Raw genomic sequence first — 22,443 nt, 5'->3', positions numbered from 1 at the left:
CATAAGCGGAGCATCTAGAACATAAAATATGGGAAGTGGTGTCACCAGTTGTGGCTTAATACCTCAGTGCCATCCAAATCTTTGTTTCTGCTTTTTTTTTCCTTCCTCCTACTCTACCTCTTTTTTTTTTTTTCTTAAAGGATTTATTTTTATTGGCAGTTCAGATCAGATTTACAGAGAGAAGGAGAGACAAAGAAAAAGATCTATCTGCTCATTCATTTCCCAAATGGCTGCCATGGCCAAAGCTCAGCTGATCCATAGGTAGGAGCTTTTTCTGGGTCTCTCACATGGATGGAGGGTCCTTAGGTTTTTGGCCATCCTCTATTACTGTCTTTTTTTTTTTTCTGAATGGTTTATTTATTTATTTGAAAAAGTTACAGAGAGAGGGTGATACTGAGAGATCTTCCATCCACTGGTTCACTCCCCAGATGGTCACGATGGTCAGGGCTGGACAAAGCTGAAGCTGGGAGGAATGAGCTTCTTCCAGATCTCCCCCATGATGTAAGAGCCCAATGTTACCAGAAATGCCCGGTCGGTTCTTTCCTCAGCTTAGTATAGAAATAAAAAACTGGGAATCTGTTGCAAACAGATAAGTTTATTTGTGAAGGGACCAGGTGAGCAGGGAAGGGAGAGGAAGGGGAAAGCACCTCCGAAGAGCCGGGAGTGGGATGCCTCTCGAAAGAGAAGGGAGAGCGAGACACCCCATCCTCTATTACTTTCTGAAGCCATCAATAAGGAGCTGGGTGGGAAGTAAAATAGCCAAGACATGGACTGGTGCCGGTATGGGATCCCAATGACTGGATGTAGAGGATTAGCCAATCGAGCCATCATACAGGCCCACTAGTCTACCTCTTTATTACTTGGAGAAAAATGAATTTTTATGATATCCAATGTAAATTTATTCAGTGGTGTTCCTTTTAATCTCTACTTTAAGATTTTACTGAGAATCAAATGAACTTCTTTATGGTATGCAGTTTCATAAATTTTAGCACATATCTGAAATTTTTAACTTATACAGTTAGGGTCTGGGCAGTTCTCTGAGAGTGGCTTCAAAAGATTTATTGAGGGCTCGGCACAATAGCATAGTGGTTAAAGTCCTCTCCCTGCACACGCCAGGATCCCATATGGGTGCCGGTTCTAATCCCGGTGGCTCTGCTTCCCATCCAGCTCCCTACTTGTGGCCTGGGAAAGCAGTCGAGGATGGACCAGAGCCTTGGGACCTTGCACCCGTGTGGGAGACCCGGAAGAAGCTCCTGGCTTCTGGCTCCTGGCTTCAGATTGGCTCAGCACCAAAGATTGTGGTCACTTGTGGAGTGAACCAATGAACGGAAGATCTTCCTCTCTGTCTCTCCTCCTCTCTGTATATCTGCCTTTCCAATAAAAATAAAATAAATCCTTAAAAAAAAGATTTATTAAAAATGGATTTAAAGGATAAGTATTGCGCATGGCATGGTATCCTAGCAGCTAAAGTCCTATCCTTGCACATACCATGATCTCATTGAACACCTGTTGTTGAGATTGTATAGGCAGAACTCCCATGCATACCATAATACATATTTTCTTTTAACTTTTTAAAGTACCTGAAATCTATTCTCTGGGTAACTTTCCCCTCTTTTCACCTCTTATTCCCTGGCATTTATTGATTCCTGTTTCCTATTGGAAACTGCATATAAATGTAGTAATATAGTTTATAACATCTTGAAGCTGGCTTATTTCACTAAATGTAATGCATTTGAGATTCAGCTATGTTGTGTGTATCAGTAGTTTAACTCTGTTCTTTGAGTGAAATTAGTATATGTAGATTTACCATAGTTTACTTAAGGGATATTCACTTTGTTTATAATTTGGGTATGTTATTTTCATTCTGACTTTTGTATGATATCATTTCTAGAGAATACCCATAAGTGGAATTATTGGGTCATATGGTTTTACTTGTGATGTTTATTTCTTATTTTAAAAGTAATCACATCACTTGAGTAAGTTCAGAATAAGTGAGCAGAAAGAAAAGTATTACCCATTTTCGTTGCTAGAATATACCCAATTTCTTTCTCCTGTTTCTCCTTTTTTTATGTTCAATAGTAATCTTACTGAAAATTTGTCTCACTTTTAGCTAGTAAGGTAATGGGAAATTCACTTCCTATATTGTAATACTCTTGGTAGCAATGGCACAGTAGCTAGCATGTATAAAATCACCACAATAAACATTTGTGGAGGTGAGTCGTTGGGGGGGGGATTTAAGCAATATTGCTATCCTGAGATACTTTGTACTGACTAGCCTTTCTGTTTTATCAGATCCAGGCTATCACTCCAGGGTGATACTGTTGATGCCAGCGATTGAACTTCTCACTTAGATTGAATAGTGTCTTAAGATCGTGACATATTTGCCATTTTGAAAAATGTGATTCTGTACACTTTCCTTGTGAATCTAGGTAGTATGTTATTTTTATTTGCATTCAAGAAGCAAACAGCATAGAGATGTCTTCCTTCTTACTATTGTGGCATAGTTTTTTCAGCAAATTCACACCTGTCAACTGGTTTCTAAGGCTTTGATGTGGTCTTAGGGAGCTTAGTGGAGTCCTCCCTTCTCTTCTTTGGCTGAAGTGTTTCTTGCTGATGTTTTTGGCACCTTGGCAGCTAGAAGATTGATTAAAATAGTTGTTTGGCTTGAGCTACTGCACATCAGATGAGTTCTCTGAGTCTTTGTGGCTTCTTACCATCATTAAATATTTCAGGAATATTATGAAGTGAATGCTTAGACTCAGAATTGTAAAATAAGGATATATTTTCTTCTTTTACTTACTTAAGAGATTAGTGTTCTATGGATTTGGTTTATAGAAGTAAACACACACACATACATCACCAGCTTTTGGGGGTGGGGAAGCAGCCTATTGTAAAACCTGGACAGAATACATGGTAAGTAGCAGAACCCTCCAGGATCTCTTGGTCTCCACTCGTGTGTACCTGGATGTGAGCGCTGTGATACAAATATTAACAAGATCTAGTGACACTCCAGATCTAGCTGAGAGAACTGAGGCCATGCATTCCTCTCTCTATTTTTCTGTCTTTCCATCCTTTTTCTCACAATCTAGTCTCAAGCACTAAAATTAATCACATCAAACTCATGATGGTGGGTTTGTATAGTTGCAAAAACTCTGAGGGAATGGGTCCTTCCTCTGTTGGAGCTGTCATTTTGAGAGACAGAGGACACCCACTATACCCCTTTTAAAACTGTACTCCCAGTGTTTGAAACCAAGGAAGTTAGTAATCTTACTGTAAGATAGACGAGTTATTCTCAGATAATTGCACAATGAGGAAAGAAACTTGATTAAAGATCTCATGAAGTCACATTACATACACTTAAAACTGAGATGCAGTAAACTCCACAGAGGTTGCAGACTGACCACTGGGTGGCATATTCTTAGTAATCATCCAGATAGCAATATTAAGGTTTTGGAAACTGATTAAGCTGCAACCACCTATAGAAGGCCTGCTGTAATGTGTAGTCTGAACTCATCTAGATCAATTGCTTGTGGATACGCAAATGTAGGTATACCTTATAGGATTAAGAAGATTCTGTTTAATAGCATATTAATTAGCATATAATTAATTAATTTTTCTGTCTGAATAATAAGAAAAAAAATGGAGTGCTTCAGAGAACTGTATGCCAGTAACACAAGGATGTATGTTTGTGTGATTGATTCCAAGAGAGGAAAAATAGTGTGATACAGAAAATAAATGAAGAAAATAATGACTGGAAACTGTTTTAAAATTTGTAGAATTGTACACCCAAAGTGAAGGAAATGTTAGTTTTTTAATTGTCTGAAAATTGAAACAAAAATATTTGAAATGGAGCAGAGTATTGTATGGTTACATGGGATTTTATTTCATAATAGTGAATCCTGGAATCCTTTGATGTTGAGAATTACTGGCTTCACAGTTACTACAATATTCTGTTTGATCTGAATTGATAATTTGATGTGTGAATAGTGTTGGCAAGAATAACTAATTGCCTTTTCCTTCCTGTTCTTTTTTCTTTTTTAAGGGTAATTCTTCATGTTTATATCTTTTGTTCTTTCCTATGTTCTTTTCTTTTTTTTTTTTCTATGTTATTTTCTAAGCTGTGTAAGTTTTCTACTTTTAAGGGGCTAGAGAAAGACGGTAAGTTATTTTCTACTTAAAGAACTTTGTGATACATTGGTAAAACCTGACAGCTTTACCTGGATAATTCTTGTGACGTACTGTTAACTAAAGAAGTCTTATTTGATAAATCTGTACAAATTTGGTAAACTTATTAGTGAGCCTACTTCAAATCATTAGTCAGCATGTGAATTTTGATAGTACCTGGTTGGATTTAGATATAATTTAACAATTTTTTAAGCAAATTGCTGCTCCTTTTGAGAGTGTTTGGGTTGTTGGTGAATATTACTGACATTGATTTCATCTCCAGATTGTTCTTGAGTTTTCAAAGCTTTTTGTTCCCTCTACCTGGCTAATAAACCATTTTGATGTGAATGGAAGAATGTTTAGATTTTCATTTTCCTTGTTAGTGGTGGCTCTTTTTTTCCTTCTTTTGTCATATATTCTTCTTGTCTCTGTAAATGACTGGTTCTTCCTGACCCAAAACTCAGCCTTTAAATTTAAGAAAATGTTGGCACTTTTGAAATGATTTTTTAAAAAGATTTATTTTTATTTGAAAATCAATTGTACAGAGTGGAGGAGAGCCAGTGACAGCGATCTTCTGTCCACTGATTTACTCCCCAAGTGGCCTCAATGCCCAGAGCTGAGCTTATCTGAAGCCAGGAGCCTGGAGCTTATTCCGGTTTTCTCCATGTGCATGCAGGGTCTCAAGGCTTTGGGCTGTCCTTGACTGCTTTTCTAGGTCACAGGCAGGGAGCTGGATGGGAAGCAGGACTTCCAGGATTAGAACTGGCACCCATATGGCATCCCAGCACATGCAAGGTGAGGACTTTATCCACTAGTCTACTACACTTGATCCCCGAGAAGATTTCAGTGTTGGAGAGATGGAAGTGAAATTAGTAACTAAGGTGTGGTTTTAAGATGATTTGTTTTCGTGTTTCCAGCCTTGTTCCTTGCGATTGTGTATGAGTTCCTGAGTTAACGACAGCTAGTTTAACCTTTAATAGAGTAAGTTTTATCAATATTTACATATGGATTTTAAAAAGATATTAATTCTCAGAGCATTTCTTCATATGCATGTTTTTCATCTCATACTCCTCATGCAGTAATTTGAGAAGTGCTATTATGTATGTCTTACATAAAAGGGGTCAAGACTTACGGCACCTAAGCGACTTTCCTGAAAGTATACAGTTAAGAAATAGTTGAATTGCTATTTGAATCCAGACCCAGAATATTTACCTTTAGGTTGATGTCATTTCTATCTCAAAATCCTGTCATTAGATAACAGAGAGAAGGGAATCTGTAAGTGGTATTTCCTCAAGACTTGAATTTGCCATTTGTGCAGAGGCTTCCACTGATGTTGAACATCTTCGGGTGTTTATCAGCCGCTTTTACGTCTTTGGAAAAGAAATCCCTTGTCTATTTTTTTTTTTTCATTAAAGAGTATTTTTAGTGTCCTGAGGTACTTTGTAAAACTTACATCCCGTAGTTCTGTTTTCAATTCCATTTAATTTTCATAGTAAACAGTTTACTGGGCTTGCTTCATTTTCTGCTCCGCTCCCCTCCCCTCTCCTCCACTCCCCTTTCTGTTTTTTATATCACAGCAGTGAGACAAATGTTTCACATGGAGCAAAGAAGAAATTATTAGAAGTCTTATAGCAATTCATAGGGTTGGGGCAGGTATACACAACAAGCATATCGGATTGATGTGGTTGCTTCAGGTAAGGGAAGAAGCAGTTTTTCCCTGGATAAAGAAATAAAGATAATCGGAAATGTGTGAATGTTTAGTATGGTCATTAGGATGCTGTTTTGTAGCACCTGCAGCTTTTTATCAGAATGCTCAGGTTTGAATCCTGACTCTTCCTCTTTCTGGCTTCCTGCTAATGCACATCCCAAGAGGCAGGGGTGTTGGCTGAATACTTGGCCATCTGCCAATCCAGTAAGGCGAGACCTGGATTGAGTTCCAAGTTCTTGGCTTCAGCCCAAGCCCTGACCTAGCTATTGCATCGACTTGAGGAGTGAATCAGCAAATGGGAGATGTGTGAGTGGTTGATGTATCTGTTGCTCTGCCCTGCCTCATCCCTGCCAAATAAGTTTAAGGAAAAAGTAGTGATTATTTTCTCAAATTGATTCTTGTGAGCTGATAAACTATTAAGTAATAAAACTAGAGGGGTTGGGAAAAGGATTTTCTGTACAGATTATAAGATGTTGTGTCAGCTATCTAATGGTAGGGGGTAAATGGATAGGCAATAGAGTGATCAGCGGATCAGATGAGAATAGGGTGGAGAAAAGCGAGATAAAGAGGTCATTTCAGGCTCAGTTTTCTTATGACCTCATTAGGTTTGGTAGTAATTTTGACTGCCTTGGAAAATTGTCAGTTTGTCTTGTATTTGTTTCATTTCTTTTGTTCTCAGGTGTTACGCATTAATCTGCGTTTTAAAACAAAAGGTAGTATCCAGTTTGTACTGGTTTTATTTTGGACTTTCCATTCTTTCAAAATTTTTTACATTACCATTTTTTATGAAAGTTTTGTAGGCATAAGGATTCCTGCCCTCCTCCTTTTCATCATTATGTATAAGTAGTTGTTATCTCTCTCTGGTCTCTTGCTCTATTTCTCTCTCATACATGGTTAGTTAGACATGGGAGAAAACCAGTATTCCTGACATTCAAAAAGGATTTTATCTTTTGTTTTAGTATTGTCATATATGGAGCAAAATCATATGGTATATTATAGTCAGCACTGAATGTATGGTAAACTGTGTTTAGGACAGCTGGAGAAGGGCCCGCATGATGGCTCAGTTAAACACCAGCATCCCATTTGGGTGCCCATTTGGGTCCTGGCTGCTCCAAGTTTGATCCAGCTCGCTGCTTATGCTCTGGGAAAGCAATGGAGAAATTGCCAAAATCTTTGGGAACCTGCACTCATGTGGGAAATCCTGAAGAGGCTCCTGGCTGCTGGAATAAACTAGTATTTGTAAGAATTTGATTAAAAAACAATTCAAATGAAAAGTTTATATGTGTTTGTGTACCTATAACTATCTCTAAATATAAAAATTTATTTATTTATTTATTTGAAAGGCAGTTTTTGACACAGAACAGGGTCTTCCATTCACTGATTCACTTTGCAGATGGCCACAGTGGCAAGAGTTGAGCTCATCTGAAGCCAGGAACCAGGAGATACTTCTGGCTCCCACATGAGTATGGGGCATCCTCTGCTGCTTTTCCAGGCCACACGCAGATAACTAGATGGTGAGTGAAGCAGCTGGGACTAGAACCAGTGCCTAAATGGGATGCTGGCACTTGCAGTTGAAGGATTAGCCTGATATTCCACTGTGTTAGCTCTCAGAAAATTTACATTCTGACATTATTAGCAAGGGATAATAGAGGTTAGCATGTGACTTAGTTGAGCCACTGCCTGCATAGCCAGCACATTCTGTATTGAAGCACTGGTTCAAGTGATTCCTGGCTATTTCTTCCATTTCCTATACAGTTCCCTGTTAAAGACTTGGGAAACAACAGAAGATGGTTCATATCCTTGGACCCCTGCACTCAAGTGGGAAATCTCCATGGAATTTTAGGCTTCAGCTTGGGCCTAGCCCAGTCATGGCTTTAGGGGCTGTTTTGAGAATGAATGAGTGGATTCAAGAATCTTCTCTCTCTCTCTCTCTCTCTCTCTCTCTCTCTCTCTCTCTCTCTCTCTCTCTCTCTTTGTCATTCTGCTTTATAAAGAAATGATATCTTCTTTTAAAAATTATTTTTATTTTTCATCATGCAGTTCCTTAAACTCATGGATTTCCCCTTCTACCTTCCTGCTCCCTTGTCTCCCACCCTCCTCCCTAGTTGTTTTCCTCTGTTATAACAACAGTAAGATCCTTCAACAACAGTTGCAAGTCTACCATTCTTCCATTTAAGTGTACCATGGCATTATAGGTACAGACAGTTGTACTAAGTCCAGCATCCTATTGTCAAGAAAGAAATGAGGTCTATTAGAAAAATGTGGGAAGTTTTATAGCCATTAGCTCATGTAATCTGGTTAGGAAATTGGATCAGAGGAGATGTTAATAATACAGAAATGCCTGGGTATCATTTTGTACTCTCACACATCAAGTCTTTAGAATCTTCTGCCTCAGGTTTCTCGCCATGAATCACCTAACCGTAAGTCTGCTGTTCTCATTTCTGTATTCTTGCCAGGACGTTTCTTCCTTTAATTAGCAGAGAACAATAAATTTCAATTTCTGTTAAAGAAATGACAAATAGTAGAGTTTAAAATGTTTTTTGTTCTTTTAAGAATGTGTTTTTGTTAGCTTTACTAAGAAACTGCGTTTGGAGGCGGGGAAAGGAAAGCTGGAAGGATTTTATTTTTAATTAATGCTTGATTAAATGTATTTAGAACTACTGATAAAACCTGGGAACATGCAAGTATGTGCTCTATATATGTTTTATAGTTGGCCTAGTGAGGGCACTGAAAAGGTGACAGCCTTTTTTGCCTCCCCTACCGCTCCTTACGAATCAGCCAAGATAAGAATGTACTGCAACTGAGGATTTCTGTTGGATTAACTCTCCTTGTGCTCCTGACAGAGGATAAGGCTGTCTTCTTACCCTTTTTATGCGCTGTTTACTCAGAACTCATGCACAGACTTCTTGTGTTTGTTTACTTTTTGTTTTAGTTAATTTGTTTTTAGGTACTTCAAAGGCTGCCTTCTAGTATTATGGCTGAGTGCCTACAGTCATATTCACCTCTCTGTGGGATTGGTGGTTTAAATCAGAGTACATTGATGCCTGTGTGCCTTGAAGTACAGCTTAGATTGTTCTGTGTTCCACTTACCTGTGATAAAAGTCTTCTACTGCTTAATCCCATCTCTGAGATCCAAGTTGTTTTTTTTTTTTTTTTTTTTCCTGATGATATGTAGAGTCCGTTAATACTTCTGCACTTTGGGTGTTGTCTTCTTTCCGTTTTTGTTTCTGTCAGATACTTGCACTTAACTGCCCTAAAATCCTTGGTTTGGTCCTGTCTTATACTGTTGTCTCTGTTGTTTGGATAGTTCATATTATGGAAACTTTTAAAATTCTTTCAAAATAACTTAAGCTTGCAGGTTGCTTTTGAAGTTATACTTCCACATCCTCTCAGGGAAGTCTCCGAGAGGTTAGTTTTGCTCTTTAGCCCCCTTCTCTTTAATGAAGCTTTGCTCTTTCTCTACTTGTCTTACGCACTCAGCGGATCTTCATCGCCTTTATGCACTCCAGCTTTTCAAGAATTATAAGATGCAGTTATCTGTACAGCTTAAGATTTTTTTATAAGGACAAGAACAAGCATTAATTTCCCTCCTTTTATATTTACAGTATAAAAGTTACACTGTTGCTCACTAAGGTGCCACAGTTAATAAGATGTTCAGATATCATGCTTGGCTACCATCTAGGCCTATAACAAAGATCTTTGTTATGTTTTCTTCTTATGTTTTTAACCTCTGCTTCAAGCATTATTTCAGATTGCTCTTAATTAGCTTTGGCAATAAAGATTGCAGCATAGTCTCTACATAAGTCTCTTCTACATCACTTTCTCCATAAGAAATTTTATTATTGCCTTTTAAAGTATAAAATGATTTTAACTTTTTCAGGGCTTCTTTCAAGAAATCATCTTCACTCTGTGAACACATAGTTGTAAGGATTATTAATTGTTTTATCTCCCCACCATAGAACAGTTTTTTAATGCAAAAAAATAAAAAAATTCTGATTTGTTTAAATTCTTGTGCAATGTAAATTCCAAATTTTCCAAATACTGTGGAATGTGTATTTGTACATCTGTCTTGACACGCATGATAACTTTTGATACTTTGAATTAATCATTTGGGATGTGTGTGTGTATGTATGTGTGTGTTTATGTATCTTAATAGGGATATGAAAGGAACTGAGTTTTTTACTGACTATATTATTGGCAGTTGTGAAAGTTACTGCAGTCAAAATCTGTGCTAATGTGTATTTAGTGTTGTCATGTGTGTTTTAGGAGGGCACTATGTAGGCTACTGAAGAGTCTGAATAAATGTACAGGATCCAGGATTCATATTCTGATGAAGAATAATATGGAAATTGTCAGTATTCTTCTAGGGCTTAATGACTTTGTCAGTATGCTATTGGAAAATGTCACTGAATTTGAAATCATACCAGAAGGAAGATGGATCACTAAATTAGTTCAGGTTTGCTAAAAGGAAATAATCAACAACACTGGTACCTGGGGAAGAAAGTCCTCAAGTGTGAGTGGATTTCCTTGATTTAGGCTAGATTTGCTGCTGTCTTGTAGTGGCAACAAGACAATTTTCTAAACCTTTGTTTTCTGAAGCATTCACTTGCAAGGTATAGTTAGAGAGGAGGAGACAGCAGTAGTGCTAATGCTAACATTCTCTGGTTTGTTACTCACATGCCAGAGCTGGGCCAGGCTGAAGCCAGGAGCTAGGACCTGTTTGAATCTCTCTGGTGGGTGCAGGGACCCAAGAACTTGGAGTACCTTCTGCTGTTTCTCAGGCTCATGGATTGGGAGTGAGTGAATCAGCAGGGACCTGAACCCTGCCCTATGGGATGCTGGCTCAACAGGCTTTGGCTTACCCTGCTGTGCCAGAGTAAAGGCCCCCCTTTAAAGCTTTTTTAATGTTTAGATCCTATAAAACTAAGGTTTCCATTAAAAGGAAATGCTTTGAAGATACATGATATGCATTTTTTTTGTTACTCAAGTTTATTTCAAAAAAAGATTTTGCTTTTTGAAGACATTTAAAAAGTGTGGATAAGTTTTATTTATGATACTACAGTAGTAACAACAATTGCAGTAGTTTTGCAACTTCATTACCTGTTATTTTATACCTGTCTGCTCTCTCATTTATGTGACAAGTTAATTCCTCAAGCAAAAACTAGCCCAAATAAAATGATGAACTATGAAAAAAACCTCCCTTTTTATTGGTGAATTGCATAATCTGTGTATGTGAATCTGGGATGAGGTCTTAAGTATTAACTTCTACAAATTAACCTATTATTTTTGCAAGAGCATGATGAAATTGAGGCACAGGACATTATTAACCTGACACTTCTGTATTCAGTAAACCAGACACATTGGAAAACAGAAAAGTACAGTAGACAATAAAAGGAAGGGTGGGTATTTTGGCCACAAAGTAGGTTGAACTAACTATTGGAATGTTTGTTTAACTAAATAATTTCTTAAGTTTTAATACTTTATTGCTCATTAAATACATAGTAGTATATTAAAAACTAAGCAATTAGCTTTTAATACATTAAAATTGAATATAATTTTTTGAATCTTTTGTGTCTTATTGAACCAACTAGTTCTTTACCTTACTTACTTTTTTTGTCTTCTTCAGGTAGAGAAATTAGGTGTTACCTCTTTGTGTTTTTTCATTTTGGATACACATAGGAATAATTCTCAAGCCTTTGCCACAGTGAGAGTTAATCATGGTGATGGAAGCTAAAATGTTGTTTCATGCTAATTTTACAGTGTGTATATACTGCAGAAGTTAGACAAAGGAACTAAGTTAAACAAAGATCCAGAGCTACTGCCAAACCTAAAAACAACAATGGCACAAAGAAAAGAACAGAATGCAGGGTCCAAAGCCAACAAAATCCAAATGTAAATTTGCTAGTTGACAGGCATTACATGTAAATGGTCTTATTTTGGCAACTCTTAGAGTTAAGAATACCAAAAGATACCACTTATACAAAAGCAAAAGTAATTGGAATTTTTAATAAAGAAAATGGTCTTTTGAAATTTATAGTAGCGATTTAGTTAATATGAATAATGTTTCATTTCACTTTTGTTAAAATCCGTTTATTGTTTACTTGATCACAATACTAATGTACTGTCTTTCTTCATATTTATGAAAGTTGTTTTGGGTGACATAGAAGACATGACCATTACATCAAAAGCTTACTGAACACATTTTTTTTCTAAACCTTGATTTAGGGCCCATCATTAGAATCCTGCTTAGTATGTTTATAGCATCTTTTAAAATATAAATATAGTTTCTACTTTGAGCCAGTATGTGATCATTTACTTGATGTAATTACTAAGATACCCTTTCAGTGTTTTTCATGGGAGGAAATAAAACAGACCCTTAGCTTGTTGTGAGACTGGCTAAACTGTGTGGCCATAGGTAAAGGGAAACAAAGAAGCCAGGCTTCTTTTCAGCGTAAAGGAAGAAGTGTAGCTTAGTGCCGCCGGGAGCTGGTGGAGCAAACAGCTTCTCGCTGCAACGAGGGTTCCCAAACAAGGAAAGTGATGGACAACTGGGAGAAGCAAAGAATCAGCACCCAGGTGCTTTCCTCAGCGTCTCAGAATTTTAATGAAATGTTCAGTAGGGTCAAAGATCATGTCTGCTGAAGCGAAGGGAAAATCTGAAGATCTGGCAAAGGCAGACAAGGCTTGTTAGGAAAGAAATGAAAACCTGTATCTCTCCTTGAAGGGAGAGTTTTGAGGATCCCAGAGCACTCAAGTGGCTGCTTTTGACCTTTTTTTTTTGGTTCTGTTCTGAATGTCATCCCCAAAATCAAAGAACATGCTTCCATCATTGCTAATATTACTTTTCCAAAAACCTGGAAATGGGGCCAGTGCCACGATTCAACAGGCTAAACTTCCACCTTCAAATATTGGCATCCCATATGGACACCAGGTTGTGTCCCTGCTGTTCCACTTCTGATCCAACCTGCTGCTTATGGTCTGGGAAAGCAGCAGAAGATGGCCTGAGTCCTTGAGACCCTGCTGGCCCTGTTGGCTCCAGCCTTCGATCTGCCCAGCCCCAGCTCTTGCAGCCATTTGGGGAGTGAACCAGCTTATGGAAGATCTCTCTCTGCATGTCTCCTTTTCTTTGTAAATCTGCCTTTCAAATTAAAAAAAATCTTTAAAAATAATCATGTACAAAAAACTGGGAGAGTTGTGAAATAACTGCTACAACTGATAAGCATACTGATGAAAAGAATGAAACCGAGCTGAAGGAAAAATACCAAAAAAAAAAATCAAAAGAATACTGCTGGATCCCGAACTAAAGCCAGGCAGTCAAAAAGGGAATCATCCAGGCTGAAAGAGCAAGAAGGAAGATGAAAGGATAATGAAGATGAAAAATGGTGAAGAGAAACAAGTTGGTTCTCGTACAGTTTTTTTTTTCTTGTTTGTAAAGCATTTGATCTCCTGTACACAATTTAATTTTTTCGGAGAACAAATTGGGATGCTAAAAAATAAGTAAAGGAATGACAACAGAATATTTGTTTACAAGATAATGGCTAAAGGAAATGTATATTCTTGCTTTATTCAAAATATAGAATTTCCTCTGAATAAAAATAGTTTTGACTCACTAGATAACAATTTTTTTAAAAAATATTTATTATTATTATTTTTTAATTGCAAAGTCAGACAGAGAGGAGGAGAGACAGAGAGAAAGATCTTGCATCCAATGATTCACTCCCCAAGTGACCACAGTGGCTGGAACTGTGCCGATCCAAAGCCAGGAGCCAGGAGCTCTTCCAGGTCTCCCATGTGGGTACAGGGTCCCAAGGCTTTGGGCCATCCTCGACTGCTTTCCCAGTGCACAAGCAGGGAGCTGAATGGGAAGCAGGGCCACCGGGATTAGAACCGTCGCCCATATGGGATCCAGGTGTGGTCAAGGCGAGGACTTTAGCCACTAGGCTACTACACTGGACCCACTTTTTGATTGTGACTCAAATATAGGAGAATAAATATATTCTCTCAATTTTTTAAAAACATTAAACTAGTTTTTATTTATTTGAAGTGGAGAGACATAGATTCTCTATATGCTGATTTACTCCCTAAATGCTAACAACTGTTGGGGCTGGACAGGAGCTAGAGCTAGGAGTTGAAAATATAATTCATGTCTTCTGTGGGTAGTAGGAACCCTGTGACTTGACATTATTGCTGCCTCGTAGGTTCTACGTTGGCTGAAAACTGGAATCAGAAATGGGAGCTAGGAATCAGGCATTCTGGTTTGAGGTGTGACTAACTGTGAGGCCAATTAACTACTCCTTAGTACTTTTTAAGTGACTGTACAGTATTGTTTAATATAATACATCTTTTTTTTTTTTACCTTCTTATCTTTTGCATTTTATTTGGGTCTATTTCCTGTTTCAGTATTGTTCTTTTTCCTCCCTCAGTTCTTTGTAACTTTTTTTTTCTTTTTTTTTTCTTTTTAATTCATTAATTACATTGTATTATGTGACACAGTTTCATAGGTACTTGGGTTCTCCCCACCCTTCCCCAAACCCTCCTACCCTGGTGGATTCCTCCACCTTGTTGCATAACCACAGTTCAAGTTCAGTTGAGATTCCCCCATTGTAAGCATATACCAAACATAGAGTCCAGCATCTTATTGTCCAGTCAAGTTCAACGGCTTCTTACGTATACCCTCTCTGGTCTGAAGACAGAGCCAGCAGAGTATCATCCCAGTCAATTGAAAGCTGCAACATACCATCAGCAAAAATTTACATCATTATGGAATTAATTGACATAGTAATGAGTAACCAATATGTTAAAAGTAAATGCGCGTTCTTAACCACATTCTGTGACCACCTCATTTACATTTCAATTTTAGTTTATACACAACATATAACATACATAACATGTTATACATAACATCATATCATCTTAGCAGCACAATCAGTAATTGCAAAAACATGGAAGCAGCCAAAATGCCCATCAGCAGAGGATTGGATAAGAAAGCTATGGCTCATCTACTCCATGGAATACTACTCAGCTATTAAAAAAAACAAAATGCAGTTCTTTGTGGCCAAATGGGCCAAACTGGAAACCATAATGCTAAGGGAAATGAGCCAATATAATACATCTTGCACAGCACATTGCTGAAGCTGTCTGCTTTTTCAAGACTGATACTTAACGTCTATTTAACCACAGCTTCTGGTCATTAAGGTCATTTCCATATCTCGGCTGTTGTGAATCATGGAAGTGCAAGTATCTCTTTGAAATACATTAGAGACATATCTAGAACTGAGGTTATGGTTGATAGAGTAGTTCTGTTTGTAATTTTCAGAAGAAAGTCTATACTGTTTTGCATAGAAATCATACCATTTTATTTTCCTGTTAACAGTACCCAAGAGTTTATTTCTCCATATCCCTGCTAATCCCTGTTATTTTCTGTTATGTCCAACTTAACAGATGTGAGGGTATGCAGTTTTCATTTCCATTTACTTGATGATTAGTTAATTCAGCCTTCTTTTTTGTGTTGGCCGTGTGTGTGGAGATAAGATTCTTACTTCATGTAAAAGATTATTTTAACCAATTAAATGCTAGTCAAGTAAAAGATTGTGAATCTTGAAGCATTTGTGATTAAGTTTTATTGCACACAACTGAGAATACGTATTTAAATAATTCAAATGAAAATATGTATTGTCAGTAAGACTATCCTGTGATTAACTTTGTTTGAGATTGATTTTTTAAAAAAACTTATTTTCAGGATCCAGCATTTAGCCTGAGAGTTAAGATGCCTGTGAACCTCAGAAGAGTACTTATGTCTGACTTTGCAGTTCAGTACCTGGCCCATGTCTGATTTCAGCTTCCTGCCAGTGCTGACCCTAGGAGGCAGCACTGATGCATAGCTCAGGTAATTAGGTTTCAGGTTTCTGCTGCCATCTGCTGTCTGCTGGGCCTGAGCCAGTCCTGGCTGTTGCACCTATTTGGGGTGTGGACTAGTGATGGAGGACTCAATTATTGAAAGTCACAATTACACAGAGAGAAAGAAAATAACCCATCTATTGGTTCATTCCCCAGATGGTTGAATGGCCAGGAGCCAAAAGGTTTTTTGTTTAGGTGTCCCATGTGAGTGTTAGGGGTCCAAACACTTGGGCCACTTTCTCCTATTTTCTCCAGGTTAATAGCAAGGATTAGATTAGGAATGGAACACCACGACACAAAGCAGTGCACATGTGAGATGTCAGCCTTGCATTCAGCAGCTTTACCCACTGTGCCACACTGTGCCCGTCCTCTTATTTTTCAAACATTACAAATAACACAGTCTTACTTCAGAAATTTTAAAAACACTTTAAAGGAAAAAAGTACTAGTCCTGCATTTTAAAAAATATAGCCAGACTTTTTTCCCCTAAAGGTTTATATAAAATACATAAATATTGGAAAGACAGATCTAAAGAAAAAAGGAGAGACAGAGAGAAAGCTCTTTCTCCTACTGGTTTTCTCCCCAAGTGGCCGCAGCAGCTGAAACTGAACCAATCCAAAGGCAGGAGCTAGGAAGTTCTTCAGATCTTCTATGCAGGTACAGGGTCCCAAGGCTTTGGGCCATCCTCTACTGCTTTCTCATGGCCATAAGCAGGGAGCTGGATGGAAAGTGGGGCTGCTGGGACATGAACCAGCTATTTATGTTATTTGGAGGTTTTTATCTCATGTTTGACTCCTTAGATAGCTGGTCAAAGGCTAGAACTAGGAGCTGCTAGCACAAGCTAGCCCCCCGCATGTGTGACAGAATCTCAGTTACTTCAGCTTGCACCATCCCTGCTGTCTCCCAGGGTTTGTATTAGTGAGAAGTTGGAATCAGTTCTAGCTAGTTCTAGAACTAGTTTTAGCAGAAGCTAGTACTGGGGATTGAACTCTGATGGGGGATGTGAGTATCTTAACCTCTAGCCTAAACATTTCCAGTTAAGTTCCTTATATGTATATTTTGAAAATGGCATTATTTGAGTGCATACATTTCAATATTTTCAAAGGTTCATTGATTCATATTTTTCTTAAATGATGATGAAGTGCCACACAAGAGGCTCTCCCATTTTCTAGAAGCTTGCATTTCCTCGCAAAAAATAAGAAAAAGTTGATTTGACATAAACATCGTTGTCTCTTCAGCTAAAGAGCCTTTAAAGAACAGTAATTAATTTCATATTCTGTTAGTATTAGGTTTGTTGTTAGACTTTGAAAGGACAACACCCTCAGTATCATTTGTGGTGAAAGAGTAAATTGTACTACAGATTTAACCATGGAGGCTGTTTGCTGTCACAGGCTGTGCATATCCAGGCCATTGGGAAACCAGTATTTGAAGAGGCAGTACAACAAATGGAAAATCTAACTGAAACTCAGCCATTTCTTTAAGCAGCAGATGGCTGCCTCCCACAGTTTTCCTCAGTGGGAAGATTGCCAAATAATTTTTCTAACAATGGAAATATGAAGGTGTTCCTTTGCAGGTTCTTTTAGCTTGCAAACTGAGCATTTGCTTTTTGATAGACACTGTACCAGAAGTCTTGCAAATATGCTTTCATTTAATCAGCTTTGTTCTTGTGAGTCACTCGTTTTTATTAAATGCCTTTTTATGGAAAGAACCTGTATAGGATCATCACATAGTCAATGTCTAATGCATTTCAGTCCATTGCACCATAGGAATGGGTTTTTATCAGTCTTTCCTCCAGTTTCGATAGTCACAGTGTTCACTGTATTCTCATTTTGCCTTTTGAAATGGAGAAAGTCAGAAACTTGAGAAATTGGGTGTTCATCTTTTCAAATTCTTTGAGTTGAATTAGGCCTTAGGTTTTTTTTTTCCCCTTGCTGCTCTGCCAGGCACATTAGCAGGGATCTGGCTGAGGGTGGATCCATGCGCATATAGGATGCCAGCACTACAGGTGGAGGCCTGACTTGTTCCCCCATTGCACTAGCCACTGGATTGAAGGCTTTTAAGGAGGATTATGACTGCCTCATCCAAAGGCCCCAATGCAAACTCAGAACGAGTGAGATCCTATTTCAGGAAATATTGTCAAGTAAAAATATTTTGCCCTTGCCGTTACGTTTTTTCCTAAATTTTTTTTAAAATAAAGTTTTATTTATTTTTATTTGAAAAGGAGATTTACACAGAAAGGACAGTGATCTTCCACCCACTGGTTCAGTCCACAAGTGGCTGCGATAAAAAAAGCTGGTCTGAAGCCAGGAGTCTAGAGTTTCTTATGAGTCTCCCACATGGAACCATGGACCCAAGGACTTGAGCCATCCTGTTTCGCTTTCTCAGGTGCATCAGCAAGAAGCTGGATGGGAAGTAGAGCAGCCAGGACCCAAATTGGTGCTCTTCTGCGATGCCAGCTCTCTAAGTAGAGGATTAACACACTACACTGTGGCACCGTTCTTTTTCTGAAGTATTTTTAATACTTGAAAGGTTGTCTGTGTGATGCATAGAAAATACTTTAAATGAAGTTTTGGAGGGAAGATTGGTTGTTTTGTTACAATTGTTTAGAAAACGAAATTTTGAGTTTCTAGCCTTTACATATATCTCATGATTAGTGAGGAATTATATCTATAACATTTTGTTTAGCTCTTGTCTGCTGTATCTTGGTAAACACATTGTGTTATCAGAAGGAATGAACAAGATCATGTGAATACTTAAAAATATTATAAGACAATTTGAGTACTTTAATGAAGATTCATAATACAAGGAACTTTAATGAAAATAAATGAGCAAGAATTGATTGGCTTATTGGCTGTCTGCTTAGATTTTAGACAGTGGTATACAGATGTGTTTCAGAAGAAGAGGATGCTTCTTCACCTTCTGCAAATGGATATTAGATGGATTCTGGTGGTCAGGAGTGTCAATTGGTTAACGAGGCATGGCTTCAATCGAGCAAGACAAAGCACACCATATATTTGAAGGTGCTTTTGATGTTAGGGCAACATTCATCTGGAGTTTCAGTACTATGCAGATGACAAAAATTGCCAACTTTGTTATCCTTATAGGCAGGAAAGTCCTAATGATGTGGAATGGTGACCTACCTGGGAAACTGTGTATAAGTTGAGAACAATAATTGCCAGTGTTGTAGACCTCTGTTTGTGTCTCTTCAGAAAACAAGTGAAAGCCCGCTAGTACAAGCTGTTGTCTTCTTTAAAAGGGAATAATAGAAGAAGGTCTGACTACACATTTTCATGAGTCTCTATATAATCTCAAGATGACATCCAGTATTAAATTTACTGATGAAAAATAAATGTATCTTTCTGTTTATATCAAAAAAACAAAGAAAAAATTTTTCAACTTTCGGGAAAATGGAAACGCATCCAGGAGACCATGTATTAACAAAAAACGACTAGAGCACTGAAAAATTGTGAAAGAACTAGGGGAATCAGAAAATCTCATGAATGCTAATTTACCAATTCAGTGAAGTCATTCTTCAAAGATTCTTCCATCTTAGACCTTTGGCAAAGAGATTTTCTAACCACAATACATTGAATCAGATATAGCATAAATCAGATTAAGTAACTAGAATGTGGATGACAGCCATACATATGCCGGATATTATGAGTTAAATCACTGAGATTGCTAAATGCTCTCATCTATTTCTTAATTTCTTGTTCTGTAAATATCTACTGGCTTCAGGACTTGCAAAAGAAGTTCAGGTGGCTCTTAGTATCTGTGATTTCCACAGGTTCAGGCAACCAGAAATAACAAATATTTGGAAAAAAAAAGTTTCATTTCCACCAAACATCTTATTCCCTAAACACAGTGGAACAGTTATTTACAGAGCATATACATTTTGTTATGTGTGAAAACTCATATTGAGGTTGTGCAATGTATATTGGAGGGTATTGGCAAATTTGTAAATCTGCGATCTTGTTCAAGAGCCTGGGAGTGTGTGGATCTGCGTCACCCACGAGATTCTAGAACCACTTCTGTATGGATGTTGAGATAACTTCACTGAGGCCTAGGGAAAGAGAGAAAGAGTGAGCCAGAAAAAAAAGCAGTGGACCTAATTGTTGCTGATTTGTTTTTAAATTAGGTAGAATATAGTCTATACTAATTTGTACAGAATTCCTCTATTATGCAACTTTTTATTTCATATAACCAAACATCACTGGAAAAATCATGCTAGCACTGATGCTTTGGTTTACCAGAAACGTCTTCAGAAAACACATATTCCTTTAAAGTTGTATAATTCCAAAATAAATTTACTAACTTTGATAGATTGATTGATTGATTGATTGTGTGGGAGGCAGCTGAAATGTGTAGACCTTTCACTTCCTTCCACAAATTTGCTTTTTATTTTTAATATTTTTTTAAAGATTTATTTGTTTTTATTACAAAGTCAGATATATAGAGAGGAGGAGAGACAGAGAGGAAGATCTTCCGTCTGATGGTTCACTCCCCAAGTGACTGCAACAGCAAGTGCTGCAATGATCTGAAGCCAGGAGCCAGGAACCTACTCCAGGTCTTCTATGTGGGTGCAGAGTCCCAAGGCTTTGGGCCATCCTCGACTGCTTTCCCAGGCCTCAAGCAGGGAGCTGGATGGGAAGTGGAGCTGCCGGGACTAGAACCGGCGCCCATATGGGATCCCAAGGTGTTCAAGGTGAGGACTTTTAGCTGCTAGGCCACACCGCAAATATTTTATTTTTTTAAAAGATTTATTCATGTTATTACAGCCAGATATACACAGAGGAGGAGAGACAGAGAGGAAGATCTTCCATCCAATGATTCACTCCCCAAGTGAGCTGCAACGGGCCGATGCGCGCCGATCCAAAGCCGGGAACCTGGAACCTCCTCCGGGTCTCCCACGCGGGTGCAGGGTCCCAATGCATTGGGCCATCCTCAACTGCTTTCCCAGGCCACAAGCAGCGAGCTGGATGGGAAGTGGAGCTGCTGGGATTAGAACCGGCGCCCATATGGGATCCCGGGGCTTTCAAGGTGAAGACTTTAGCCGCTAGGCCACGCCGCCGGGCCCTATTTTCAATATTTTTAAGTGGAGTTATTTTCATGATTTCTTTTTTGCACTGCATGCTAGCATTGGATGACAGAATGCTATTAACAGTATGAAAGAAAAAAAAACTCTGCTTATTTTGAATCCTGTGATTTAACTGTGAAAGTTGATTATGCTAATATTTTTGGTGGAGTTGTTTGGGTTTTCACTATAAGATCATGACATCAGGTGTTGGTTAAGGAAGTAGAAAAATGGGAATACTTATATACTGTTGAGAATGCAAATTAATACAGTCATTTTGGAAAACAAAATGGAAAATCCTGAAAAAACTAAAGAAAAAGAGTTAGTCATATGTCTGAAAATTCCATTCTGACGTTATACATCCAGAGGAATTGAAATCATGAAGCAGAGGTGATATATGCTCCATGTGTACTTTTTTATTTTTATTTTTGTTTTAAAGTCAGATATATAGAGAGAAGTTGAGATAGAAAAATCCTCTGTCCATTGATTCACTCCCCAAGTGACCACCACAGCCAGAGCTGAGCCGATCCAAAGCCAGGATCCGGGAACCTCTTCTGAGTCTCCCACGCAGGTGCAGGGTCCCAAGGCTTTGGGCCGTCCTCGACTGTTTTCCCAGGCCACAAGCAGGGAGCTGGATGGGAAGTGGGGCCTGCCCGAATTAAAGAAAGGAAATCCATCATTTGCAATAGTAATAAAGAAGCTAGAAGATATTTATTGTGTTTTCATTTTAACTATTGTGTGCATTGATGTGATAAAGCAGGATTTATTAGATCTGCAATTTGGTATTTTTCACTAATTTTTTTGTTTTCCAGTTGCTTCTGGTACTGTATGTGTACTTTTGACCTGTTATTATCTAGCAATATAACTGCTCCTTTTTCAGATTACACGTTTTTTTTTTCATATTGAATACAGTTTACTACATTTTATTTATTTTTCTTAACCACTTGTTTTCTTGATTCATTGCATTGTTAAGCTTATTTGGTATAATTATAACTGTGGAAATTATACTTTAAAATTATAGAATTTTTAAATTTTTAAATAATTTCTTGCTTAGATTCTCTGATTCATTTCAACCACATTTTTTTCTTAATGTGCCCAGTTACTTATAGCTGCTGTATAATTCTTTCCTGTGTATTCCAGTGTTGGCATCTCAGTGTATGTTTGCATGGAGTGCTTTTTTCCTTGAGTGATGGTGATATTTTCATTTCTGCACACATCTAGTGGTTTTCTGTTTTCCTAGTATAAAGTGTGGAACATGCACTATGGAGGTTTTTGTTTCTATTCATTTCTGCAGTTTTATTTTTGATATAGTGAGTAGTAATACTATTTGTTGTTTATCTGAGGTTTAAGCTTTATTCTTTGTTAACGGCAGGTTGGCCGAAAGCTCACATTATTTACCCATCCCTCTTCTTAGTCTCTTCTGCGGTCCCCAGCAGCTGACATTGTGCGCGGTTATTTCTAGCCTTCTGGCTGTTGCTTTCAGTAGTGCTCCTGATGTTTTTGCCCTGTGTTTGTTTTGTGTCAAGTCCCGTCAAGGATTTTTGAGGGCAGATTAAATGTAAATTGTTGAACCTGCTCCAGCTGTAGCTTCCTCTTTTCTGT

At 38.0% G+C, this 22,443-nt stretch overlaps 2 protein-coding genes across 10 annotated transcripts in view; both read left to right on the top strand.

Annotated features, from left to right (window-relative positions):
* The window catches only part of TCF12 (transcription factor 12), a 336,770-nt gene that overhangs the window by 95,601 nt on the left and 218,726 nt on the right, over positions 1 to 22,443 (top strand). The window lies entirely within an intron of this gene.
* LOC101533221 (U6 snRNA-associated Sm-like protein LSm5) lies at positions 10,007 to 10,389 on the top strand. The gene is given in 3 exon segments (XM_036495665.2): positions 10,007 to 10,326; positions 10,329 to 10,346; positions 10,349 to 10,389. Coding segments are annotated over 3 exon segments (183 nt in total). The 5' UTR covers positions 10,007 to 10,202.

Source organism: Ochotona princeps, chromosome 6 (assembly GCF_030435755.1).
Source record: "Ochotona princeps isolate mOchPri1 chromosome 6, mOchPri1.hap1, whole genome shotgun sequence".
In the NCBI taxonomy this organism is placed as follows: domain Eukaryota; kingdom Metazoa; phylum Chordata; class Mammalia; order Lagomorpha; family Ochotonidae; genus Ochotona; species Ochotona princeps.
Note: the sequence above shows the minus strand (reverse complement) of the source record. Positions and strands in the feature narration are given on the sequence as shown.